This window comes from Melospiza georgiana, chromosome Z (assembly GCF_028018845.1).
Source record: "Melospiza georgiana isolate bMelGeo1 chromosome Z, bMelGeo1.pri, whole genome shotgun sequence".
Lineage (NCBI taxonomy): Eukaryota > Metazoa > Chordata > Aves > Passeriformes > Passerellidae > Melospiza > Melospiza georgiana.
The window spans coordinates 82,218,430-82,245,015 of NC_080465.1; the positions used below are offsets into that span (position 1 = coordinate 82,218,430).

Sequence of the window (26,586 nt, forward strand, 5' to 3'; positions counted from 1 at the left end):
AGGTACAGCTCTCTATGTCTTACAAATGGAAAAGGGAAAATTAAGCAGCTGAAAAATGCTGGTGGTGCTGCGTGCCTTGGGAGGGGATAACTGATGATCCTCTGAAAGGTCACGGTTTCGCTCATGATCAGCCTTCAGTAAGCTGTTACGTGGGCAAGGCACGGGCAGCACCGGCATCAAATAGATCCTCTCCTCTCCTCTCCTCTCCTCTCCTCTCCTCTCCTCTCCTCTCCTCTCCTCTCCTCTCCTCTCCTCTCCTCTCCTCTCCTCTCCTCTCCTCTCCTCTCCTCTCCTCTCCTCTCCTCTCCTCTCCTCTCCTCTCCTCTCCTCTCCTCTCCTCTCCTCTCCTCTCCTCTCCTCTCCTCTCCTCTGGCAGGTGTGGGGCAGGGCAGGGCCATGGGGCGCTCAGGCTCTGCCCCACAGCCTGTCCTGGTGCTGGGGCAGCAGGGGACACAGGGCAGTGCCACCAGCCCTGCCCTTCAGCATTGTCTCAGGATGCCGTGGAAAGGAAGCGAGGCAGGGGCTGAAAAATGTAGCAGTGATAATTTTTTAATCTCAAGAAAAAAAGCCCTTCTGCTTTGATAGACATCTCTGGGCTGTGCTTTTCTATGCTGCTTGGAAAGGGATTGATTTCTCAGCCCGTTTAAAACATTTTATTTCTCCGTGTGTACATCCTCAGGTTTATTTCCACCCTGTGTTGTGCTGAAGCACCAGACTCAGAGCGAGCCCTCTTAGAAAGTCTGTTGATTTCTCACCCAGTTTAAAACATTTTATGTCACCCGTGCACCAGGGTCAAGGCAGGAACAGGCGAGAGGCAGGATGTTGGCTAACTAACAGAATTATCTTTCTCGCACACTGTCCTTGAGAGGAACAGAAAAATAAAGTAGAAAAACACCACCTGCAAATTGTTTATAGTCAACAGGTTATCACATCTTCCTCACAAGCCGCTGTGAGAAACACTTTTGCTGTTTCTCTCTCTCTGTCCCATGGAATCCACAATTTTATCTCTCCGTCTGTGTGGAAATAAACTCAGGTTTATTTCCACTCTGTGTTGTGTTGAAGCACCAGTCTTAGAGCAACCCCCCTTGGAAAGTCTGTTGATTTCTCACCCAGTTAAAAACATTTTATTTCTCCGTCTGTGTGTGTCCTCCGGTTTATTTCCACCCTGTGTTGTGTTGAAGCACCAGGCCAGGTTTATTTCCACCCTGTGTTGTGCTGAAGCGCTGGGCTCAGAGGGAGCCCCCTTGGAAAGTCTGTTGATTTCTGACCCCCTTGGAAAGTCCATTGACTTCTCACCCCGTTTAAAACATTTCATTTCTCCGTCTGTTTGTGCCCTGAGGTTTATTTCCTCCTTGTGTCATTTTGAAGCTCAGAGCAAGCCCTCTTGGAAAGTCCACTGATTTCTCAACCCGTTTAAAACATTTCATTCTCTCTCTCTCTCTGTGTCCTCAGGTTTATTTCCACCCTGTCTCGTGCTGAAGCACCAGGCTCAGAGCGAGCCCCCTCCCCGGTCTCCAGTGGGTAACCATGAGGCGCCTGGTCTCCCATAGCCGCGTTTCCAACCCGGAGCCCCTGGGGCATTCCCGGCTTTTCCAGTGACAGGGGCAGAGGAGCGGGAGGAGCGCGATGGCCGAGAAGTGCGACTGCCTGGCCAGCATGTACGGCTACGACCTGGGCTGCCGCTTCGTCAACTTCCGCCCGCTGGGCTTCGGGGCCAACGGGCTGGTGCTGTCGGCGCTGGACAGCCGCAGCTGCCGCAAGGTGGCCGTCAAGAAGCTGACGCTGGGCGACGCGCGCAGCGTGAAGCACGCCTTCCGTGAGATCAAGATCATCCGCCGCCTCGAGCACGACAACATCGTCAAGGTCTACGAGGTGCTGGGCCCCAAGGGCGCCCGCCTGCGCGGCGACTTCTTCAAGTTCAACGTGGTGTACATCGTGCAGGAGTACATGGAGACGGACCTGGCGCGGCTGCTGGAGCAGGGCAAGCTGGCCGAGGAGCACGCCAAGCTCTTCATGTACCAGCTGCTGCGCGGGCTCAAGTACATCCACTCGGCCAACGTGCTGCACCGCGACCTCAAGCCGGCCAACATCTTCATCAGCACCGAGGACCTGGTGCTGAAGATCGGCGACTTCGGCCTGGCCAGGATCGTGGATCAGCACTACTCGCACAAGGTGGGCAGCGCAGGGCTGGCCAGTGCAGGGGGCAGCACCTGTGGGGTGACATGGCTGGGCTGTGATGGATCCTCCAGGGCAACTGGTCCTGGAGCCTCCTTGGGCAGCTGTGAGGCCTGCTGGGTGATCACTGCTGCTGGCCACTCTGCCCTGAGCCATGACACGTGTCCAGGGAGTCACAGTTTGGGTGGGAAGGGACTTTTAAAACTCATTCAGTCCAACCCCCAGCAATGAGCAGGGACACCTTCCACTGGAAGGGGTTGCTCAGAGACCTGTCCAGCCTGGCATTCTGTGTTTTCTGGACACAGACCATGTGCTGAGCTCTGCCAGAGTCCCCAGGGCTCTGCGAAGAGGGCACAGGAAGGGTTTGGGTGCCCTCAGCTGCCTTGCATTGCATTATTCTGTGTGTATCAAACACAAGCTCAGGTACTTTGCTCTGTCTCAGCAGTGGACTGTGGGGATGCGTGTGTTTGCTTGCTTTACCCAAGTGACTAAGCTCTGTGTTTCTTGCTCTGCTGCTGCTGAAGAGCACGAGCTGGTGGGAGCACACGGAGAGGGGACCTGGCACGTCCACCCCCACTCTGCTGGGCTCTGTCCTCGCTTCAGTGCCAACCAGCTTCTCAAAAACCCAATTTCCTTTGAGTTACATTCATTTAACATAGAGGGAGAGCAGTGGGTCTTTGAGGCTCAGCCAAACCCTTTATCTGAGGTCTGGATCCAAATGACACACGGAGTTCTCTGCTGTTTGGCACTCGGTGTATCAGGGAGGAACAATAACATGAGCGGCCGGGGCAGTGCTGACAGTGTGCAAGGGAGGGAGGGAGGGAGGAGGGGTGAGAAGGCTCTGTGACACACAGCCATGGTGTGTCACAGTGGATCCTGAACAGAGCTGCAGATGTGAAGGGCAGGTTGCCCTCCAGGCTGGAGCTCCTGAGCAGTGCAGGAACGTGGAGGAGCCTCCATCAGCCTGGGAGAGCACAAAACCACGGTGTGGTCTGCAGCTGGATTCTGGTTAAAGCCACTGTGTGGTGTGGTGAGATGAGACAGAATCTGTTTTCTAGAGCTGGATGTGTCCGTGGGCCCCATGGATCTGTTGTTGTACAGCAGATTTAACAGGTTTAAATGCACTTTGCAGTTCCCAGTGGGCTCCTGCCCATCGCTCTGGGATGGGAGGTGTGGAAGGGGAGGCAGCAGAGAATGGCAAAAAGACAATCCCGTGATCCTGAGCTGATTTATTCTGGATATCAGTCTGGGCTGTGGGGAGAAACAGAGCCTGGGGAGAAGGAATGAGGCTGCAGGAAGCAAGCTCAGAGTCCCTCTCATTCTGCCTGCTCTTTCTGTGCTCCATTCCTCACTCATTATTTATGGCCCAGCTCAGGAAGAGGCTCCCGGCTCTTCAAACGTGTGATTTGTTTGTTTAAAGTCAGGTAACTCCCAGAGAAAACTCCTGCAAAGGAGGCAGGCTACATGAACACAGGAAGTCTCTGATTTAAGGAACATGGTGCTGTCAAGGACTGTGGGATCAGGGTAGGAGTCATCTGTTTGTGTCTGCTGCAGAATTATTGTTATTTCTAAGCAATTCCCTGTTGCCTCAGTAGCAGCCAGTGCAGTGGAAGGAGCTGTCAAGGGCTGCAGCTCCGTGTTGGTGTTTAACTCTGCCAGATGCCACTGCATCTCCAGTTCCTCACGGGTGGGAGGCTGGAGCATCAGTGCAAAGAAGCCCATCTGAGTGTGCAGAGCAAGCTGGGTGCTGCTCAGGGAGCAGCAATAATGTCAGCTCTTGGGGATCCCTGCAGTGGCAGGGCTGGGTGTGCCAGGGCCCACAGAGGCCGGGCTGCAGCAGGATGGGGTGTGGGTCAGCCCTGCCTTTGATGTCCAGCGCTTCAGAAATGGCTCAGAGAAATCAATTCCTTCGCTGCTTCTCTTTCAAGCTCCTCTCTCCCACAAGGTTTCCTCAGATTGATGAGCTCCGTGCTCTGGCAGGAGGCAGCAGCAGGAGGCAGAGCAGTGGAGCATCCCGAGTCTGAGGCTCTGGGGCCTCCACCCCGGGGCCCCCCTGATGCCCTAGGATTTTATCTTTTATATTTTTCAAATCCTATACTGCTTTAGTGCATTGCTCTAAACTCCATACAGTGTTAGGTGCTGGCTTCACATTTTGGGCAGGCAGAACAATCCCTCTGCCCTGAGATCCAAGGATGCCCTACAGGCTCAGGGCCTGAAAAGTACAAACAAAAGTAAACTGGGGGAGGGGAGCAAACTGGGGGTGTGTGACTTCATTACCTGAAGCTGTAATTGTGGGATTAACCCCTGATATGTAAATAGACAAAATTTATAATTGTGTGAAAAACCATGATGTCACCCTCATCCACCTTGGGTGAGGCCTCTGGGAGGGCCTTTAATAAACCCCCACTTTATTCTCTCAGTCTTGCCTAGCCTCTGTTCCAGGCAGGCACCCCAAGGCATCGGCCTGAGCAAAGCAGGGACCCTCACAGCCCTGCCTGAGGGCAATCTGCACCCTTTGGGCAGTTAACCACCCCAAAGACCCAGCAGATCCAAACCTCTGTCTAAACCAGCTCTGTCCTCATGGTTTCCTGAGAGCCTTTCCTGAGAGCTCCTTGTTGTCTTGAGCACATGGATTTTTTTCCTCTTAGCATGTTTTGTGTGTCTGGAATACGCTTACACTAATGGCAGGGCTCTGCTAACACAAACAATTGCAGGTTGTGGTCTTATTTGTCTCAAAGGTCACATCTCATCTGACCTGACGTTTCTCAAACCCCAAACTGCCTTGCTGAGTGTTAAAATGGCAAATATGAGCCACGCTGGATTGTGAGCAGAATTTTAAACACAGCCTGGAATACACATACCACCTGACAAAGAGCCCTTGCCTGGCAGGATGTCTTGTTTATGTGACTTTGCTCAGCCAAACACTGAGTTGGGATAACGTGGTGGGAAAGGGAGAGCTCCCTAGCCCTGGGGATGCTGGATTGGGATAATGTGGTGGGGAGAGCTCCCCAGCCCTGGGGGATGCTGAGCTGGGATAACATGGTGGGAAAGGGAGAGCTGCCCAGCCCTGGGGGATGCTGAACTGGGAATAGATGATTGGAAGAGCTCCCCAGCCCTGGGGATGCTGAGCTGGAATAACGTGGTGGAAGGGGAGAGCTGCCCAGCCCTGGGGGATGCCCTGAGGCACACTGAGGGGCTCCCCTCCCCAGATGTGAAGCAGAGCAGCTTTGGCTCTGTCTCTCCCACCATTTGTCTGTTTTTGCTGCTCGTACCTTTCTTCATGTAAAGAGCAGTATGGGGACAGTAGCATCTCTGTGTCTGAAACTCTGTCTGTCCCAGCCTGTGCATCTGCAGAGGCTCCTGGGACTGCTGCCCATCTCCCATCCATCCCTCCATCCATCCATCCATCCATCCATCCATCCCCACCATTCCTGCCTGGATAATCTCCCTGGGCTCTCCAGGCTAGCTCAGATCCCTCTGTTCCCGGTCTGGCAGGGCAGAGCTGTACAAGGGAGATGCTCTTGCTCTGCTCTCCCCTCCTGAGCTCCCTCGGCTCGTGGCATAGCAGGGACACAGCAGAGTCACACATTAAATATTGGCACGAACACCTAGTGGAGGTCAGGAGTGTAAAATAATTAACGCTTTGTAGGGCAGGCTTATCAATGTTTTGTAGGGCAGGCCCATCCCCAGCAGTGCATCCCGCATGGGGAGTTGGATCCCCAGCACTGGGTTGGTCCTGTTTGGGAAGGACAGAACATTCCTGCTGACAGGGACACAGAGACTTGTCATCCCTGGGTGACACGGCCATGGACCAAAACAATCCTCACCCTCCCTGTGTTGTGCAAGAGAGATTGTCCCTTCTGAGTGCCCAAAAGCACCTGGGGACGTCAGCACGGTGCTCCCAAAGGACCTGCTCTCCCTCTGCCTGTCGGCAGCATTCATTACACCATTAACTAGCAGAAACTCCACCCCATGGAGGCGTGCCAGCCCTTTTGGGGGAGTTACTGTGGGAAATACTTCACAGACCATCCTCAAAGCTTTGAAGTCCTCCTTTAGTTCCGTACTTGCCATTCAGCACAAGCATAATAGCTTCCAGTCCATCCAGTGGAAAGACAGAATTCCCAGTTCGGGTGGTGGGGAGGAGTTCAGAGGGGCTGAGGCTGTGGGGCTGTGTGCACCTGTGGCCAGGACCACCCTCCGTGTCCAGCCTGTGCGGCCACCCTCCTGACCTCCCTGCTGTGACCCCAGCTCGTTTGTCCTGCCCTTGCCTGTGATGAGCCCCATGATCCTGGATGAACGCCCTCTGCCCTCCCAAAACCAGAGCTGTCACCTTGCTGTGGCACGAACCACAGCCCATCTACTGTTCTCCTGTGGAGCAACATTCCCACAAACCCAGCATCTCCCACAGCCCCTCCTAGAGCTGCCCGACCTGCATTTTATAAAATGAGGTTAAAAACCCTGCTGTGAGCAGGCAGATGCTTGCTGCTGCTCCTGGATTATTCCAAAAGCTTGGGCTTGTTGCTATTTTGAGCCCCCCATCTGCACCAGGACCTGATCCGGCTCCCACAGGTGCAGCAGCAGAAATCCCCACCGTGTTTGTGGCTGGAGGCACAGGCTGTGCTTGGATCTTGATGGATCTCCAGCTTGAGAGCACCTGGTCTGCACCTCTGCAGATTTCTGGCTGCAGGAAGGCGGATTCTGGTGTGGAACACACCTGTAGAATCCCTGGGCTGTGGCGTGGGGGCTGCTCAGTTTGCAGCAGGTGAATCCTGAACTCCCACGGTCCCTGGATTCCTTCAGCTCTGGGTGGAGCCCTGGGAGTGGATGGAGGTGGCTGTGGAGCCCCGAGGGTGGATGGAGGTGGTCCTGGAGCCCCAGGGGTGGATGGAGGTGGCTGTGGAGCCCCGGGGGTGGATGGAGGTGGTCCTGGAGCCCCAGGGGTGGATGGAGGTGGTTGTGGAGCCCTGGGGGTGGATGGAGGTGGTTGTGGAGCCCCGGGGGTGGATGGAGGTGGCTGTGGAGCACCAGGGGTGGATGGAGGTGATCCTGGAGCCCTGGGGGTGGATGGAGGTGGTTGTGGAGCCCCGGGGGTGGATGGAGGTGGCTGTGGAGCACCAGGGGTGGATGGAGGTGATCCTGGAGCCCTGGGGGTGGATGGAGGTGGTTGTGGAGCCCCAGGGTTGGATGGAGGTGGCTGTGGATCACCAGGGTTCGATGGAGGTGGTTGTGGAGCACCGGGGTTGGATGGAGGTGGCTGTGGAGCCCCGGGGGTGGATGGAGGTGGCTGTGCATCACCAGCAGCTCTGTGCCCCCCATGTGCTGCCCTGCTGTGCCCTGGAGGGCAGGTTCAGTGTGCTGTCCCCAGGGCCACACTGGGTGCACCCGCACCTGCCCTGAATTGTTTCTCCTTCTGGTGTTTAAAATATGTGTTGTGTAAAGAATTTGAGAAAACATCCATTTCCCTTTGCTTTCCAGTTCCCTTGCTGCGCTGTTAGAGACCACTCGATGCTTATCCTACCTGTAGTGAATTCATCACCTTTCTAGATTGCCTGAGCTGTTGCCACACACGCGGGGGGACAAGAGGAGAAGCAGGAAAAAGATACTTGAAAATCGCAAGGAAAAACCAAAATATAGCATGGAAGGGCTTAGGCTTGAAACTCCTTCCATTTTTCAATTAACTCCATTATCTTTCTTCTTAAAGAGATTCTTCAGTGCTGAATCCACAGACTATTGTCACAAAGATGTATGTTCCATCTTAATTAGAACTAATTAATATGCTTTGGCTCTCGGTCTTTCTGTCAGGTTGAATCTGCATAAACACTGAAATCCTTGTGCTGGAGCCTCAGCACAGCCTGGGCTCGCCAGCCTGGCCCCTCAGGCCGGGGCTGAGTCCCTGCTCAGGTGCCATGGCAGTGACTTCATGGTCCTGGATCCCAGAGCTGCCGTGCCATTTCTCCATCCATCCATCCATCATCCATCCATCATCCATCCATCCATCCATCCATCCATCCATCCATCCATCCATCATCCATCCATCATCCATCATCCATCCATCCATCCATCCATCATCCATCCATCCATCCATCCATCATCCATCCATCCATCCATCCATCCCTCCATCCATCCATCCATCATCCATCCATCCATCATCCATCCATCCATCCATCCATCATCCATCCATCCATCCATCCATCCATCCATCCATCCATCCATCCCTCCATCCATCCATCCATCATCCATCCATCCATCATCCATCCATCCATCCATCATCCATCCATCATCCATCCATCCATCCATCCATCCATCCATCCATCCATCCATCCATCCATCCATCCATCATCCATCCATCCATCATCCATCCATCCATCCATCCATCCATCCATCCATCCATCATCCATCCATCCATCCATCCATCCATCCATCCATCATCCATCCATCCATCATCCATCCATCCATCCATCCATCCATCCACCCATCATCCATCCATCCATCCATCCCTCCATCCATCATCCATCCATCCATCCATCCATCCATCCATCCATCCATCCATCCATCATCCATCCATCCATCCATCCATCCATCCATCCATCATCCATCCATCCATCCATCCATCCATCCATCCATCATCCATCCATCCATCCATCCATCCATCCATCCATCCATCATCCATCCATCCATCCATCCATCCATCATCCATCCATCCATCCATCCATCCATCCATCCATCCATCCATCATCCATCCACCTATCCATCCATCCATCATCCATCCATCCACCCATCCATCATTCAGAGATGATAGCGCCTCTTAGTCCAGGGCACGGCAGTCCCTTCCTCCAGGCAGCAGGACAGGAGCTTGGTATTCTCTGAAACGCCGAGGGATCTAGCCCAGGTTTTAGCCAGGGGAAGGTGCTGGGGCTGTATCAGCTGCTCGAGGCTGTGCTGCCCATGGCAGGACCTCGAGCCAGGTCGGAAAAGTCTCGATTCCCAAACCTCCAATTGCTCCTCCCTGTGTTGCCCACCCCGAGGAAGGGGAGGGATAATGCAGAGCCTGGTGTGGAATGCCCCAGGAGGCAGTGCTGGGGTCCATCAGGTGGGGACCTCCGTGGTGGGGTCCGTGAGGTGCATACCTCCATGGTGGGGTCCACAAGGTGGGGACCTCAGTGGTGGAGTCTATGAGGTGGGGACCTCAATGCTGGGGTCCGTGAAGTGCGGACTTTCATGATGGGATGCCTGAGGTGAGGACCTCAATGGTGGGATCCATGAGGAGGGGACCTCAGTGCTAGGGGTCGACAAGGAGGGGACCTCATTGGTGGGGTCCATGAGGTGGGGACTTCATTGGTGGGGTCCATGAGGTGGGGACCTCCATGCTGGGGTCCACAGGGTGGGGACCCCAATGGTGGGGTCCATGACATGGGGGCCTCCATGGTGGGGTGTGTGAGGACCTCAATGGTGGGGTCTACAAGGTGAGGACCTTCATGGTGGAATCCATGAGGTGAGGACCTCCATGCTGGGGTGCATGAAGTGGGGATCTCAGTGCTGGGTGCACAAGGTGGGGACCTCAATGGTGGGGTCCACGAGGTGGGGACCTCACTGGTGGGGTCCATGAGATGGGGACCTCAGTGGTGGAGTGCATGAGGTGGGAACTTTCATGATGGGGTGCATGAGGTGAGGACCTCCATGGTGGGGTCCATCAGGTGGGGACTCAGTGCTGGGATCCGTGAGGTGGAAACCTCAGTGCTGGGGGTTTTAGCTCCAGGGACCATGAGTGGGGGACGCAGAGCAGCTGCAGGTTCCTCCTCCCTGTGGGTCCTTCCTGGGCACACTGGGGCGATCCAAGGTTTCCCAGCAGATGGATCAGGGAGATGGCAGTCACACCTGGGGTGAGGGCAGCAGGAGAGGGGAGCACGGTGAGGATGAACCACCACCACCAGGAGCCTCACATGGCAGCAGGAAGGTCACAGATGTGTCCATTTGGCGAGCTTTGCAGGGAATTTTCTCCAAGATGTGAGGGGAGGAAAATGTTTGGGTTGTTGTGACTTTGAGATATTTGCAGGGTATTGCTCATGCGTCCTGCATGGTGCAGACACCCCCGAGAACTCGGATCCTCCTTGCTGTCAGGGAGGACAAACCCATGAGCAGTGTCACATCCACCAGGAGGGTGGCACTCCTTCCCCAGGAGAGGGAGGAGATGGCTCCAGATAAGAACTGCCCTGGATCGCTACCCTCAGAGCTCATTTTCCTGGGATTCTCCAGTAAACACCATGGTTTCCATTGCTGGGAATAATTGCCATAGCTGAGAAGTGTTGGTTTGATGGGATAATGCCTGCGGGCTTTTGTGCTGGTTCTGATTGAGCAGCATTAGCAGAAATGCAACAGCATTAAAGGAAACTTCTCAGCTAATCAGTCTCAGTTACAACTTACCGTGAGGAGGCCAAAATTAAAACGTTCTTTTAAGAGCAAGCCCTTCATGATTAAAAGCTTGGTGACTCGCACATTTGGGAGCTGGGGGAAGAGGAGGAGTGTGATCAGTGATCAGCCTCGTGGTGTTTGTGGTGTGCACTGCTCTCGTGTTTGGGGGAGAGATGCATCCTACAGCACCCCAGGAGATGCTGCACAGCACAACTCCAGCTACAGTGCAGCTGAAAATGATCTCTGGAACTGAATCAGCAGGGATGGAGCTCTCAAATACACTTTTATGTGAACTGTGTTCACACTGTCATTGCATTTTTACATTCTCCAAATGCTTTGTGGCATTTAAATGCAATTCGGCTTTATAATTTAATTTTATTTTGCTGCTCCTGCTGCATTTCCATCTAACTCCTTCTGTTAATGCATTATATTTAATATAGAAAGGTCTGCTTATGAATATTCCAACGTTATCCCGGTGCAATAACCATCCATGCCCAGCCTGTGTGGCAGTGAGGGGTCCCTGGAGGTGCCAGGGTCATTCCCAGGCTGCTGGGACACAGCAGGGCCGTGAGCACCTGGCTCTGGTGACAGATCTGCTGGTGGGCTCAGGAGCAGGAGGGCCCTGCTGCAGGGAGGTGATGGCCTTTGTCCCACAGAAAATGCTGAGAGCTTCTGTGGAACCAGGTAAAGCATCCCAAATGACATCCTCAGCATGACAGAGTGGGGCTGGGGTGAGGAGCTGCCCTTCATCATCCTCAGTGTGACAGAGTGGGGCTGGGGTGAGGAGCTGCCCTTCATCATCCTCAGCGTGACAGAGTGGGGCTGGGGTGAGGAGCTGCCCCTCATCATCCTCAGTGTGACAGAGTGGGGCTGGGATGAGGAGCTGCCCCTCATCATCCTCACTGCCAGCACAGTGGGATGGGGTGAGGAGCTGCCCCTCATCATCCTCAGTGTGACAGAGTGGGGCTGGGGTGAGGAGCTGCCCTTCATCATCCTCAGTGTGACAGAGTGGGGCTGGGGTGAGGAGCTGCCCTTCATCATCCTCAGCGTGACAGAGTGGGGCTGGGGTGAGGAGCTGCCCTTCATCATCCTCAGCGTGAGCACAGTGGGATGGGGTGAGGAGCTGCCCCTCTTCATCCTCAGTGTGACAGAGTGGGGCTGGGGTGAGGAGCTGCCCCTCTTCATCCTCAGTGTGAGCACAGTGGGATGGGGTGAGGAGCTGCCCCTCTTCATCCTCAGTGTGAGCACAGTGGGATGGGGTGAGGAGCTGCCCCTCTTCATCCTCACTGGGATGGGGCGAGGAGCTGCCCTGGCCATGCCAGCCCCCAGCAGCCTGTGACAAGGGACACAGGTGATTTGTTGGCCAAGGCTCAGTCAGGCTCAGGCAGGAAGAGCAGGGTTTCCCATCCCTGCCTCAGCTAGGTGTTCCCAGAAGGGCATTCCCGTGTTTCCCATGGGATCCTGTTTTAGGAGCCTTGGCTGCGGGCCCTTGGCAGCTCTGCTCCACAAGCACACAGCCGCTGGTGCGGGAGGCTTTCCTTCCACACCGTGCCAGCAATCCTCCCTGACCCTTGTGTTCTCCTGGGCAAGGTCTCTCGTGAAGAGGGACTGGGATCTGCGGGATACATCCAAGCCCTCCAGCGCTGACCTGGAGTGCCTCGGGCAGGTGTGATCCGCAGGTCTGTGCTGCCGGAGCCATCTGTCCTTGGCCGGCGGTGCTGCAGTACCATGGTGACAAACAGTGACAAACAGCGAGTGCCCTCCCTGGCGGAGCCCTGGGGTGCCTCTGTCCCCCCCGGTGTGACCCAGATCCCTCTTTGCCGAGGGGCAGGCAGCTCCAGCCAGCCACAGCAGCAGGAGGGCATGGGGGCAGGATCGCCTGAGGTGGGGCTGCAGCCGGGATGGATCAGGACAGGCAGAGGAGCTCTGCTGCCCGTTCCTGTCCTGAGCCCTGTTCTTGCTCAGGCTGGAGGAGCTCTGCTGCCCGTTCCTGTCCTGAGCCCTGTTCTTGCTCACACTGGAGGAGCTCTGCTGCCTGTTCCTGTCCTGAGCCCTTTTTGCTCAGGCTGGAGGAGCTCTGCTGCCCGTTCCTGTCCTGAGCCCTCTCTGCTGCCTGTTCCCCGTCCTGCTCCCCGTCCCTGCCCACACTGGAGGAGCTCTGTTCCTGTCCTGTTCCCTGTCCTAATCCCTGTCCCTGCCCAGGCTGGAGGAGCTCTGTTCCTGTCCTGATCCCTGTCCCTGCCCACACTGGAGGAGCTCTGTTCCTGTCCTGATCCCTGTCCCTGCCCAGGCTGGAGGAGCTCTGTTCCTGTCCTGATCCCTGTCCCTGCCCACACTGAAGGAGCTCTGTTCCTGTCCTGTTCCCTGTCCTGATCCCTGTCCCTGCCCACACTGGAGGAGCTCTGTTCCTGTCCTGATCCCTGTCCCTGCCCACACTGGAGGAGCTCTGTTCCTGTCCTGTTCCCTGTCGTGATCCCCGTCCCTGCCCGGGCTGAAGGAGCTCTGTTCCTGTCCTGCTCCCTGTCCTGATCCCTGTCCCTGCCCACACTGAAGGAGCTCTGTTCCTGTCCTGCTCCCTGTCCTGATCCCTGTCCCTGTTCACACTGGAGGAGCTCTGTTCCTGTCCTGCTCCCTGTCCTGATCTCTGTCCCTGTTCACACTGGAGGAGCTCTGTTCCTGTCCTGATCCCTGTCCTGATCCCTGTCCCTGCCCACACTGAAGGAGCTCTGCTCCTGTCCTGCTCCCTGTCCTGATCCCCGTCCCTGCCGTTCCAGGGGTACCTCTCCGAAGGCCTGGTGACCAAGTGGTACCGCTCCCCGCGCCTCCTGCTGTCTCCCAACAACTACACCAAAGCCATCGACATGTGGGCAGCCGGCTGCATCCTGGCCGAGATGCTGACCGGGAGGATGCTCTTCGCTGGTAGGTTTCTGTCTCACGTTGATTCCCTGTTCTCCTTCCCCTTTCCTTGCTACCCATTCCCAGGCATTCTGGCCCGGCCGAGGCAATTCCCCTGTGCGAGGAGGGGAGATGCTCGTGCCCTGTCCCAGGAGGTTTGTGCTCCATGCCGTGGATTTGGATCGTGATTGCTGTCTCCAAGCTGTTCCTTTCCTTTGAGGGAGGACATGAATGCCACCACCCATCTTTAGGATTTACCTGTAAGCACGAATTGCCACTGTAAAAGTGATGTGCAAGAAGAGAAGACAACACAGGCACAGCAAGGAGTTATCAGTGCAGCATTTGAAGCTGAGCTCTGATGCTATTGATAAGAAAATATGTATTTAATAGAGTCCCAAAATGCTGTCTTGGGAGGTAAGCTGTGCTGATTCCCAAGCTGGGGCACAGCTGCCATGTGCCTGCTGCAGGAGCTACAGCCCAGGCAGCGCAGCACAATACAGCACAGCGCAGCACAGCCCAGCCCAGCACAGCACACACAGCACAGCACAGCACAGCACAGCACAGCACAGCACAGCACAGCACAGCACAGCACACACAGCCCAGCACACACAGCACACACAGCACAGCACACAAGCACAGCACACACAGCACACACAGCACAGCCCAGCAGAGCACAGCACAGCACACACAGCACAGCACAGCACACACAGCACAGCACACACAGCACACACAGCACAGCACAGCACAGCACAGCACAGCACACACAGCACAGCACACACAGCACACACAGCACAGCACACACAGCACACACAGCACACACAGCACACACAGCACAGCACACACAGCACACACAGCACAGCACACACAGCACAGCACAGCACACACAGCACAGCACAGCACAGCACAGCACAGCACAGCACACACAGCACACACAGCACACACAGCACAGCACAGCACACACAGCACACACAGCACAGCACACACAGCACAGCACAGCACACACAGCACAGCACAGCACAGCACAGCACAGCACAGCACACACAGCACACACAGCACACACAGCACAGCACAGCACACACAGCACACACAGCACAGCACAGCACACACAGCACAGCACAGCACAGCACACACAGCACACACAGCACACACAGCACAGCACAGCACAGCACAGCACACACAGCACAGCACAGCACACACAGCACACACAGCACACACAGCACACACAGCACACACAGCACACACAGCACAGCACACACAGCACAGCACAGCACAGCACACACAGCACACACAGCACACACAGCACAGCACACACAGCACAGCACAGCACAGCCCAGCACACACAGCACAGCACAGCACACACAGCACAGCACACACAGCACAGCACAGCCCAGCACACACAGCACACACAGCACACACAGCACAGCACAGCACAGCACACACAGCACAGCACAGCACACACAGCCCAGCACACACAGCACACACAGCACAGCACAGCACAGCACACACAGCACAGCACAGCACAGCACAGCCCAGCACACACAGCACACACAGCACACACAGCACAGCACAGCACAGCACACACAGCACACACAGCACACACAGCACACACAGCACAGCCCAGCACACACAGCACACACAGCACAGCACAGCACACACAGCACAGCACAGCACAGCACACACAGCACACACAGCACAGCACAGCACAGCACAGCACACACAGCACACACAGCACACACAGCACACACAGCACACACAGCACACACAGCACAGCACACACAGCACAGCACAGCACAGCACACACAGCACACACAGCACACACAGCACAGCACACACAGCACAGCACAGCACAGCCCAGCACACACAGCACAGCACAGCACACACAGCACAGCACACACAGCACACACAGCACACACAGCACACACAGCACAGCACAGCACAGCCCAGCACACACAGCACACACAGCACACACAGCACAGCACAGCACACACAGCACACACAGCACACACAGCACACACAGCACACACAGCACAGCACACACAGCACAGCACAGCACAGCACACACAGCACACACAGCACACACAGCACAGCACACACAGCACAGCACAGCACAGCCCAGCACACACAGCACAGCACAGCACACACAGCACAGCACACACAGCACACACAGCACACACAGCACACACAGCACAGCACAGCACAGCCCAGCACACACAGCACACACAGCACACACAGCACAGCACAGCACAGCACACACAGCACACACAGCACACACAGCACACACAGCACACACAGCACAGCACACACAGCACAGCACAGCACACACAGCACAGCACAGCACACACAGCACAGCACACACAGCACACACAGCACAGCACAGCACAGCACACACAGCACAGCACAGCACACACAGCACAGCACAGCACAGCACACACAGCACAGCACAGCACACACAGCACAGCACAGCACACACAGCACAGCACAGCACAGCACACACAGCACAGCACAGCACACACAGCACAGCACAGCACACACAGCACAGCACACACAGCACACACAGCACACACAGCACACACAGCACAGCCCAGCACAGCACAGCACACACAGCCCAGCACAGCACACACAGCACAGCACAGCACACACAGCACAGCACACACAGCACAGCACACACAGCACACACAGCACACACAGCACACACAGCACACACAGCACACACAGCACAGCCCAGCACAGCACAGCGCAGCACAGCGCAGCACAGCACAGCACAGCACAGCACACACAGCACACACAGCACACACAGCACAGCACACACAGCACACACAGCACAGCCCAGCACAGCACAGCACAGCACAGCACAGCACAGCCCAGCACAGCACACACAGCACACACAGCACAGCACAGCCCAGCCCAGCACAGCACAGCTCCCCTGGGCTGTCTCTCGTGCCTGTCTGTGCTGTGGATGATGAGTTTTAACGCATTTGGTGAGCAGCTGCTCGCAGAGTTGTGTAAATAAATAACCAGCCCCATTAATAACGGAGCAGGAGGAGGTTTCCCTCTCGGGTGTCTCAGCACCACTGAGCTCCACAGCCTCAGCTGCAGCTGCTCTGCTGCTGCCTCCCCACTCCTGCTCACAGCTTCCATAATTCTTTTGTGGAAGCTTAAAAATAAGCAGTCAGTGCCCTTAGGAGGAAATAATTTAAATTGCCTCCCTTTCCTTCCTTATTTTCTTCCTCAATTTCTCCAAAGCTTTCCAGTCAAGAGGTTTCAGCTGTGAAAATTGTGCCTTTAACCTGTCTGCTCCTGGTGCTTCCTTGGGATACGTTCTAGGGGCAGGGCATTGTCTGATCTTGCTGGGAGGTGCTGCAGTCTCTCCCTCCTCAGGTCAAACAGCAAAGCAAGAGCTGCCTGTTGAGCTGCCCTGGCCACCCAGCACAGCCCCCAAGCATTTCTGGCTCTTCACGCTGTGCTTGACCCCTCTCTCAGCCCCAGCCTGGGTTCCTTTTAGCTCTTTGTGGATCCCAGGGTATAAGTGACGTTGCCTGGCACCACTGAGGTCTCCAAGGTGGTGCTTTAAGCTCGTTTTGTGGTAAGGCAGGGGCAGAAGTAGCCCTGGGATGGGATGGATGTGTCCTCTGCCTGGGTGAGCTGAGCAGAGCAGCCACACAGGAGCCTCCCCGGGCTGGATCCTGAGAGCCCCCAGCAGGTGCAGACCAGAGGTGATTCATTTGGGGTGATTTGAGGTGATTTGGTGACCAGAGGAGGGGTTTGTCACACCACAGGCTGGACACACGCCGTGTGCATCCCTTGTTCTCTGCCTCCCAGCCCAATGAAATCTCTCAATAATCCCCAGGGTGCTTGGTTAGTGGGTGGGGATCCAAACCAAGCTCAAAATACCAGCTCCTTTTGGGTGGCTTTGAAGATATGTCATTGTCCCGGGAGGCTCTGGCCCCCTGCCCCTTTTTGCTGCCTCCTCCTGTGCCAGCAGAGCAGTGCCAGGGCAGGGCTGGCACAGGGTGCCCTGGGGTCCTTCATCTGCTGCTGGAGGAGAGCAAAGCCCGGCCCCAGAGCAGGTAAAGCTCACAAACACCAAAAGGATTTGCCTTTGCTGCAGCTCTGCTGCTCTTGGCTGGGGAGAAGGAGCTCAGAGCAGCCAGCTGCAGCCTCTGTTCCTGCGGGGTGAGACCATCCCAGAGCTGCAGCCTCCCTTCCCTCCCTGTGAAAAACTCCAGTCACTTCTTTTTGGAATTTTAAAAGTTTAATATTAATCAAATGGTTATAAAATAGTAATATAATTAGAGTAATAATAATTTGGACAATTTGAATTAGGACAATATGAGACAATAGAGACAAAGAGTTATGGATGTCCGGGTACCCTTTTCTGGGCAGCACGAGCCCAAAAAAAACCACCCGTTAACAAAGGATTAACCCTTAAAACAACAGCCTGTTGCATATTCATACAGCTCATCCATGATGCATAAATTCCATTCAAACACAGGATTCTGTCTGGGCAGTGTTAACTTCTTCCTCTTAATCTTAACAGCACCTTCGAGGCAGGAAGAAGTTCATTTCTTCTGATAAGGGAGCAGTAGATTCTTTTTCTCTGAAAGACTGAGGTGTCCTGGGGCTGCTATCTGCTGCGAGTGCCTCATTCCTTTCTTAAAAAAAAATATATCCCACTTATTTTAACTACAAAAGTTACCTTTGAACTATGAGATTGCATTTATCATATTATTAAAATGTTAATACAGCACTACTGATCAATCCATCAAAATACACACAGTAAATATCTGCATAGAGCCATACAATATGCACTTTTCACACTGCCTGCAGGGCGAGCCCTGCGCAGAGCCCTGGGTGGGCAGAAATGAGAAATGAGAGAAATGAGAGCAGTGTGGTCCCGAGGAAGCTCCATCCTGCAGCAGCGCCTTGCCCTGGGTAAATGGTTTCTAGAGAGTGCAGTTTAAATTGAGTGCTTAGCATAAATCAATATAATTAACTCGGCAGTCTATCCGGGGTGCTTGAGCAAGGCAGGTAAGCGAAGGTGATTGGTGATTCGGGGTAGATGTCGCTCACTGCTTCCATTCTCCCACAGGGATTTTCTGGCTGTGTCACCGCTCATGGAGAGCAGGACATTCCCAGCAGCTGGAGCCTGGATTGCAGGCCCGGCAGAGCTCCCCTGCAGCAGCAGCAGCAGCAGCACAGAAAACGGGGAAAAGTGTCCCTGGCTGAGCAGCTGCAGCTCCCTCCAGCGTCCCTTCCACCCAAACAGCAGCCGTGGAAGCAGCAGTAAATGGGGAAAGAGAAGAAAAAAGAGAAAAAAGGAGAAAAGAGGAGAAAAGAGGAGAAAAAAGGCGAAAAAAAAGAGGGGAAAAAAGGAGGAAAAAGGAAAAGAGATCTGTCCTTGCAGGTCTCCGTGGGGTTCACCAGTGGGGCTGTGCTGTGGCCAAGAGCCAGAGATGGCACAGGGGCTTTTCCCGTGGGATCAGGGCTCACTGCCAGGGCTTGGGTGCTCCCTGGAGAAGGCTCTCTCCTCAAGATGTGGTGCCGAGCTCCTCACAGCCTGCTGCGTTTATTCTGCCCCTGATTCGTGTTCTCCTGTTCAGGAGTTAATACCTTCAGAAAAAGGTCCCTGGGAATTCCATAAATAGAGGATAATGTAAGAGAATGGGGTTTCTTGGGAGCCATAATTCAAGGCTTCCAGCGCTGCATTAGCAGCTCCTTTGTGTGACTGAACGCGGTGTCTCTTGGCTGCCAGGGATCTTCGGCTGGGGCTGCGCTGAGGGAAAAGCCACGGAGGCTTTGTGACTTTTATCACCCTGTAATTTGGATCACAGCTGGGGAATTAGCCTGGCTAACAAGGTGCTCATTTCCTGCTAGATATCTTCAGTTTCCCCTGGAGTCACGCTGCGAATCTCTGAGTGACCTAAAATTAGTCCTTGTGTAGGAAAGTGGATTAATCTGCCAGGACTGACAGGGCAAGGGCGGCCCTCCCTTTGTCTCCTCTGCTTTTCCCCTTGCTCTGCCTCGCTGACTGAGCAGCTGTGTGTGGTGGTGGTGACCAGCTGGGCTCTGTCAGCAGCATTTGGGGCTGCTGAGGTCACTGCTGTGCCACTGAGCTGTGCCATGTGGCCTGGCTGTGGCCGTGGCCACCGCTCTGGGCTGGATGGGAGAGAGTCTGCCAACATCACTGACTGTCCCCACGGGGCTGTGCTGGGGTCAGCGCTGTGTGTGCTGCTCTCGTTGGGCCCCCTGATGGGGGAAAACCTCCTTTCAACAGCTCTGTGCCAGGATTGAGAGACTTTTTTTGGTCTTCAGGTTGCTGTTAATTGTTATCTTATCAGAAGTCCAACACACTGTCTGCACCAGACTTAGCGCGCAAGAAAGTTCAGCAAAACTGGTCATAAGATGTGCAGTTTCAAGGTCTTCTAAAGCTGTTTTATCTAATAAACTCTTAAAACATACTTTATTTCCACCTTTCTACCATCACTAATCCTTCGTCTGTCCATGTAACCTCTGCACTGAGGCTTCCCTCACCCAATCACCCTGTGCCACCAGCACTGCAGAGGAATAAGGAGGAGGAGGAGAAGGAGAAGGAGAAGAGAAGGAGCTCAGACAACAGCCAAGATCCTCCACCTTGCCTCCTATCTACCTCTATACTAAAACCCCAAAAGTCTAAATTTCTCACCCTGTGATAAACTACACTATTGTCTGTTTCACACACTTGTGGACACCAATCCATCCAAAGCCTTGGGAGCCTTCTCCATGGGCGAAGGTTGAGGCAGTGCTTCCCTGGGGGTCAGGACCCCACAGAGCAGGCAGAGAAATATTCCCTGTGTGCTGCGTTCCAGCAAGCTCCACGGGTGTGAGTCTGGAAAACTCGTGCTGATCTACAGGAGCTCTGGGCTGTGGAGGGGGGACCCTGCAAATGCCAGGGACCTCCACAGGAACAGGGCTGCCTCAGGGCATTCAGTCCCCCTGTCATGAGAGGGGCCTCCCTTCCCTCGCTGCTGGCCGATCAGCAGTGCTGCCCATCCCTGGGGCTGGCTCTCCTTGTGGATGGGATGGGCACTGCTCACCACTGAAATCCACAGCTGGGCCAGCAGGGGCTTGGTAGCCTGATGTAGTCAACCTAGGACACCTGAAAATGCTTATTGTTTTGGCTGCTCCGTGCTGGTCCTGCCTCTGTGGACGGGGCATTTCTGACCATTCCTAACTACATGAATTTTCTAACCATTCCTGGCAGGCAGAAATCCAGTGGCGCAGCTCCACATTCCCGCCAGGCTCCTCTGCCTGCTCGGGAGGCTGGAAATCCCCACGGATGTCACCTCTTGGTGGCATCCAGGAGAGCGTGGAGAGCGGGAATGGCGCTCACTGATGGGGTGCTCTGCTTGGCTCTGCTGCTGCTCTCCTCTCAGTGACGGGCAGCCAGCCCTGAGCGGGGTTTGGGGTTTTATGGATAAATATGTCCTGAGGGAAAAGGACTGAGAACATGAAATGGCACAGGGCAGCCGTGGGCATTGCCACCACCAGAGCCATGACTTGGTGCCTGGAATATGGTCAGAACACACCTTTCCTCTTGGGGTTGGACACCTGCAATCCTTTAGAGGTGGAGCCTGGGGACCCCAGGTCTCACTGCTCTCTCCTTCTTCTCCCTGCTCAGGGGGCCACGAGCTGGAGCAGATGCAGCTGATCCTGGAGACCATCCCCGTGATCCACCAGGAGGACAAGGAGGAGCTGCTGAAGGTGATGCCCATGTTCATCAACAGCACGTGGGAGGTGCGGAAGCCGCTGCGCAAGCTGCTGCCCGAGGTGGACAGTGAAGGTACCGCGGTGCCCCCGGGGCTTCCCCGGCTGCTGTGCGCCCCAAAACTGCTGTGGTGTGTGTTAGCCCTGGCCAGGTGATACAGGGGCGTGACAGACCCCCCTTTTGAGCTCTGCAGAATCCCAGTTACCAGGGAGGTTCACAGAAACCGGCACAGAAACAAAGGCAGCAGCACAGGCCAGGGGTGGAACTGGGGTAACTTTATTTGATGGTAAAACTCCTGGATCCCAGAGTCCCAGGCCCTGAACTGAGGGAAAACAACAGCTCTTAAACTGGGGGAATTCTTACAGTCTCAAGGTAATCAGGAGAGCTGGGGGTGGAACAGAAGGCAGGGAATACAACGTGCAAGCCAATGGAGGATTTCAAGGGAGGGGAATGGCTTGGGACAGTAGAGGTTAACACCTGGTTATGGGAGGGGTTTGAAACTTGGCAGGGAGTAACTAGGTTACAGAGAAACCACACTTAACTAAACTGAATTACCAAAAAGCAAGTCTGTGCCACACCAAAGACAGGGGGAGAAAAATACAGAGGGATTATGAACCAGAAATTAAACAGTAAACATGACAAATAAAACCACACACTACACCAGCCGTGTCCCCAGAGCTGCTTCTGGGGTGCCAGGGTTGCTGCCCTGCAAGGCCCAGGGCCTGAGCTCTGGGGAAGGGGATGCACATCCCCGGGGGTCCTGGCTGTAGCTCAGATGCTGCCCCCAGTGCTGTCCCCTCACAGGTGGCCTGTCCCTGGGCTGTGATGCTGTGGCTTGCTCACAGGTGTCTCCTAAGGGTGAAACACACTTCCAGGGCCCTTTGGGGGTACATCCCACGTGTCTCCCCGAGCTGTGAGCGAGGGCTCAGCCCAGAGGCTCTTTCCCAGTCTGCAGCTGTGCAGCACAGCGAGGGACAGGCTCTTTCTCACAAACATCCCACTCCTGAGATAGGTGTTACAGACAGGAATATGAATCAGTGCTTCCCTGAGCTCCTTCTGAGGGTTAAACCAGGCCTGCTTTTGGGAAGAGCTCAGGAGCAGGCCCAGCTCACATCTGGAGTGACTCTCCGTGTGAGAGGTGCCAGGCCTGGCTCAGCCCAGAGGCTCTTTGCCAGCCCCGTGCCTCTGGCCTGAGCACAGCTGTGCAGCACTGCAGGACAGGCTTTCCTCACAAACACCCCACTCCTGAGATAGGTGTTACAGACCGGAGCTGACCAGTGCTCCCCTGAGCTCCTTCTGAGGGTTAAGCCAGGGTTAAACCAGGCCTGCTTTTGGGAAGAGCTCAGGAGCAGGCTCATCTCACGTTCAGGAGGGACTCTCCGTGTGAGAGGCGCCGAGCCTGGCCTTGGTGACACAATATCCATGGGCCCAGGGCTGTGTCAGCCTCCAGCGAGCAGCAGCAGATTTATTCCCTGCCGTGGCTGCAGGAGGAAAGGTCAGCCCTGCCCCTCACATTATTCACTGTCATTTCCCTGCCTCTCTGACCCGTGGTGCATCACAATATATAACCCATAATGGGTTTTTGTGACCTTACAGAGCAATTGACTCCTTCCTGCTTAATTAGTCTGAGCCATGAGGTAATCTCACGGGAGACAGCCAGAAATTGGTTAATGTTTGAGCTCTGGGGCAACACGTGTGGCTGTCCTTCCTGCTGAGGGCTTCTGCCTCTACAGAAACCGTCCCATTCACACAATTGCACCTTCAGTGGGATGGATGTTCCTGGAAGTTTCAGTACGAAGCTGTATCTGAAGAAAGGCATTATTCCTATTTTTGTTGCCTGAACTCAAAGGGACTTTCCCATGAAAGGATCAACTGGATAAGCAACAACTTCAGCAGCAGGATTTTACCTTTTCACATAACCTCAGTAAGTGGAATCACCAAATCAATCATAGCCAGCCCTCTAGGTTCGGGTTTAATTGCACTTAAAATTCATCACAGAAAGAGTTCATGCAGCACAGTCTTCCTAAAATTATTTTAGCCACTCAGAATTCTTCAAACATTAATGGGTAAAATAATTTCATGGCATCGGTCACACCAAAGGCTTTTAAAAGTTGCAGTAAATCTAATCCACTCCAGTGGGGCCTAAGAGGTGAAATCAGCTGTCTGAAACACAGTGTGCTTGTCGAGTGTATCTGAGGGTGTGGAGTCAGATCCCAGCACCTTCCAAAGGCCTTTTTGGGGTGGTATCTCAGCTCTGTGCTGGTTTGGGGTGCCAGCTCTGTGCTGGGATCTCAGCTCTGGGCTGGGCTGGGATGTTATCTCAGCTCTGTGCTGAGATCTGGGGCTGTAGCTCTGTGTGTGTGACCCCTGCACAGCTCTGAGGGTGCTCTCGCAGTCATTCCCTGGCCATGCTGCAGGAGGTGACAGGAGGTGACACCTGGGGGCTGCAGGTGGCTCCCCTGCAAGCTCACAGCTCTGTGAGGGGCAGGGGACCCCAGCAAGGACAGAAGTGCCTGGTTTGGGTCCACGGGGATTTGCCAGGGGGCTCTGCGAGGCTCGTCCTGGCAAGAGAACTGTTTTTGCTTTTGAGGAATGGTGAGCTTGTGTGTCTCTGCCTCACAGCCATTGATTTTCTGGAGAAAATTCTGACATTTAACCCCATGGACCGGCTGACGGCCGAGATGGGCCTGCAGCACCCCTACATGAGCCCCTACTCCTGCCCCGAGGATGAGCCGGTGTCGCAGCACCCGTTCCGCATCGAGGACGAGATCGATGACATCCTGCTCATGGAGGCCAACCAGAGCCAGATGTCCAACTGGGACAGGTACCACGGCTGGGCTGGGCTGGGCTGCCGAGGCCTTTTGGAACTTGTGGTTTATTGCAAAGGGCCTGGGTGCAGGGGCCTTTTGGAACTTGGAGTTTATTGCAAAGGGCCTGGGTGCAGGGGCCTTCTGGGATTTGGGGTTTATTGCAAAGGGTTTGGTTGCAGGGGCCATTTGGAATTTGGGGTTTATTGCAAAGGGCCTGGGTGCAAGGGCCTTTTGGGAATTTGGGGTTTATTGCAAAGGGCCTGGGTGCAGGGCCCTGCTGGGAGCTGCCAGCCACAGCTCAGAGAGCAGGCCCCAGAGAAGTGGAGTGGTAACGAGGGTGAGAGACTAGGGTTCCCATTACAATACAATAAATCTTCTGGTCATGGAATTTGGGGTTTATTGCAAAGGGCCTGGGTGCAGGGCCCTGCTGGGAGCTGCCAGCCACAGCTCAGAGCAGTAAAGAGAAGTAAGTAGAGTGTTAAAGAGGGTCAGAGAAAGAGAGAGGATGAGAGGATAAGAGAGTAAGAGAGCGAGGTTCCCATTACAATACAATAAATCTTCTTCTGGTTGTGGAACTTAGGGTTCATTGCAGAGGGCCTGGGTGCAGGGCCCTGCTGTGATTTGGGGTTTATGGCACAGGGCCTGGGTGCAGGGCCCTGCTGGGATTTGGGGTTCATTGCACAGGGCCTGGGTGCAGGGCCCTGCTGGGATTTGGGGTTTATTGCAAAGGGCCTGCGTGCAGGGCCCTGCTGGGATTTGGGGTTCATTGCAGAGGGCCTGGGTGCAGGGCCCTGCTGGGATTTGGGGTTCATTGCTGAGGGCCTGGGTGCAGGGCCCTGCTGGAATTTGGGGTTTATTGCACAGGGCCTGGGTGCAGGGCCCTGCTGGGATTTGGGGTTTATTGCACAGGGCCTGGGTGCAGGGCCCTGCTGGAATTTGGGGTTTATTGCACAGGGCCTGGGTGCAGGGCCCTGCTGGGATTTGGGGTTCATTGCAAAGGGCCTGGGTGCAGGGCCCTGCTGGGATTTGGGGTTTATTGCACAGGGCCTGGGTGCAGGGCCCTGCTGGGATTTGGGGTTTATTGCAGAGGGCCTGGGTGCAGGGCCCTGCTGGGATTTGGGGTTTATTGCACAGGGCCTGGGTGCAGGGCCCTGCTGGGATTTGGGGTTTATTGCAAAGGGCCTGGGTGCAGGGTCCTGCTGGGATTTGGGGTTCATTGCACAGGGCCCTGGGTGCAGGGGCATTTTGAGATTTGGGGTTTATTGCACAGGGCCTGGCTGCAGGGCCCTGCTGGGAGCTGCCAGGCACAGCTCAGAGCAGGCCTGAGAGAAGTAAAGAGAGTGATAAAGAGGATGAGAGAGAGAGAGAGGTTAAGAGGATAAGAGAATAAGAGAGTGAGGTTCCCGTTACAATACAATAAATCTTCTTCTGTGCTGAATATTCTAATTCTCACTAATCAATCTAGTACAACATACAAATCCTATGGCATTTACATACAGCCTATAGGAATCATTACATTACCATACTCTGTTACATTTTAAACCCTAAAAACTCCTCTTTGGGCCCCTTCTGCCAAGCTGTAGGGTCTGCTCTGACCCATGGAGCTGTCTGCAAGCAGAGGGTGTTGCTCCATCAAAAGGGCATCACCTTCAGCTGGCCACATCATTGTTTTGCAGTTGTTCAGTAACTGAGGTATCTCAAAGCTTGATTTCATTTCAATCTCAGTTTCCCTATTCTCAAAATCTTTTGCCAAGCAATCATATTGATAAGGCTTTCCTGTTTCACCTTCCCCAACGCCTCTGGCGTGGCTGCGTTCCCCCATGCCTGTTCACCCCTGAAAGATGCCTGCTTTTCCCTCTTTGTGCCGTGCTATAATTCCAGCCCAAGCTGGTGCCTCGCTGAAGCTGCCCAGAGGCTCCTCCTGGATTCCACAGGGACCAGAAGCTGAGCTGCACATCCCTGTACATCACTGAGTGCCTTTCTGCTCTTGGTTTTCAGCCTAGGTTGTCTTCATGTGGGTCAAAGTGGCTCTGCAGCCCCTTCCTCTGCCCTCTGTCCCTGCAGTACAGATACAAAATAATTTGATTCTTGTACCTTTTGGGCACAGGGCCTGATTTGGAGTGCTATATTCACCACTTTTCAAGGTGCATCACCCCAAAGAACACATATCTGGGGGCCTTGTACAAAACCCTGAGTTGAGCTGACGTTTAAATGGCTTGCTGGAAGCTGCACTGGAAGTTTAGAACGGCTCCAAGCCTTGAGCTGAGGTCTCTCACATTCCAGGTGATTACCCCAGTCACTGGGCCAGTCCCAGCACTGGGACAGGCAGGACAAAATAAGCAGATAAGAATTAATTTAAAAGGTTCAGTTTTCTGTACAGCCCCTTCAGGCTGTGGGGGACGAACTGGCTGAGGATGCTCTAACATTTCTCCCCTCTGCAGAGCAGTTCAATCTCCTCACCCTACTGATTCACTGGGTTCCACCAGCACTGACAAATTACCTGAAGGCACCCCTCCCTCCCCTTGCCCGCAGTGTCTGTGCCTGAGCGAGCAG

At 54.7% G+C, this 26,586-nt stretch overlaps 2 protein-coding genes across 2 annotated transcripts in view; one reads left to right on the forward strand and one right to left on the reverse strand.

Annotated features, from left to right (window-relative positions):
• The window catches only part of LOC131095541 (methyl-CpG-binding domain protein 2-like), a 205,244-nt gene that overhangs the window by 40,488 nt on the left and 138,170 nt on the right, over positions 1-26,586 (reverse strand). The window lies entirely within an intron of this gene.
• The window catches only part of MAPK4 (mitogen-activated protein kinase 4), a 56,292-nt gene that overhangs the window by 27,034 nt on the left and 2,672 nt on the right, over positions 1-26,586 (forward strand). Inside the window, exons 2-5 of the mRNA XM_058043429.1 lie at positions 1,453-2,172; positions 13,359-13,503; positions 21,137-21,298; positions 23,846-24,047. Coding sequence (XP_057899412.1) covers positions 1,627-2,172; positions 13,359-13,503; positions 21,137-21,298; positions 23,846-24,047 — 1,055 coding nt within the window. The 5' untranslated portion in view covers positions 1,453-1,626. The remainder of the gene's footprint in view (positions 1-1,452; positions 2,173-13,358; positions 13,504-21,136; positions 21,299-23,845; positions 24,048-26,586) is intronic.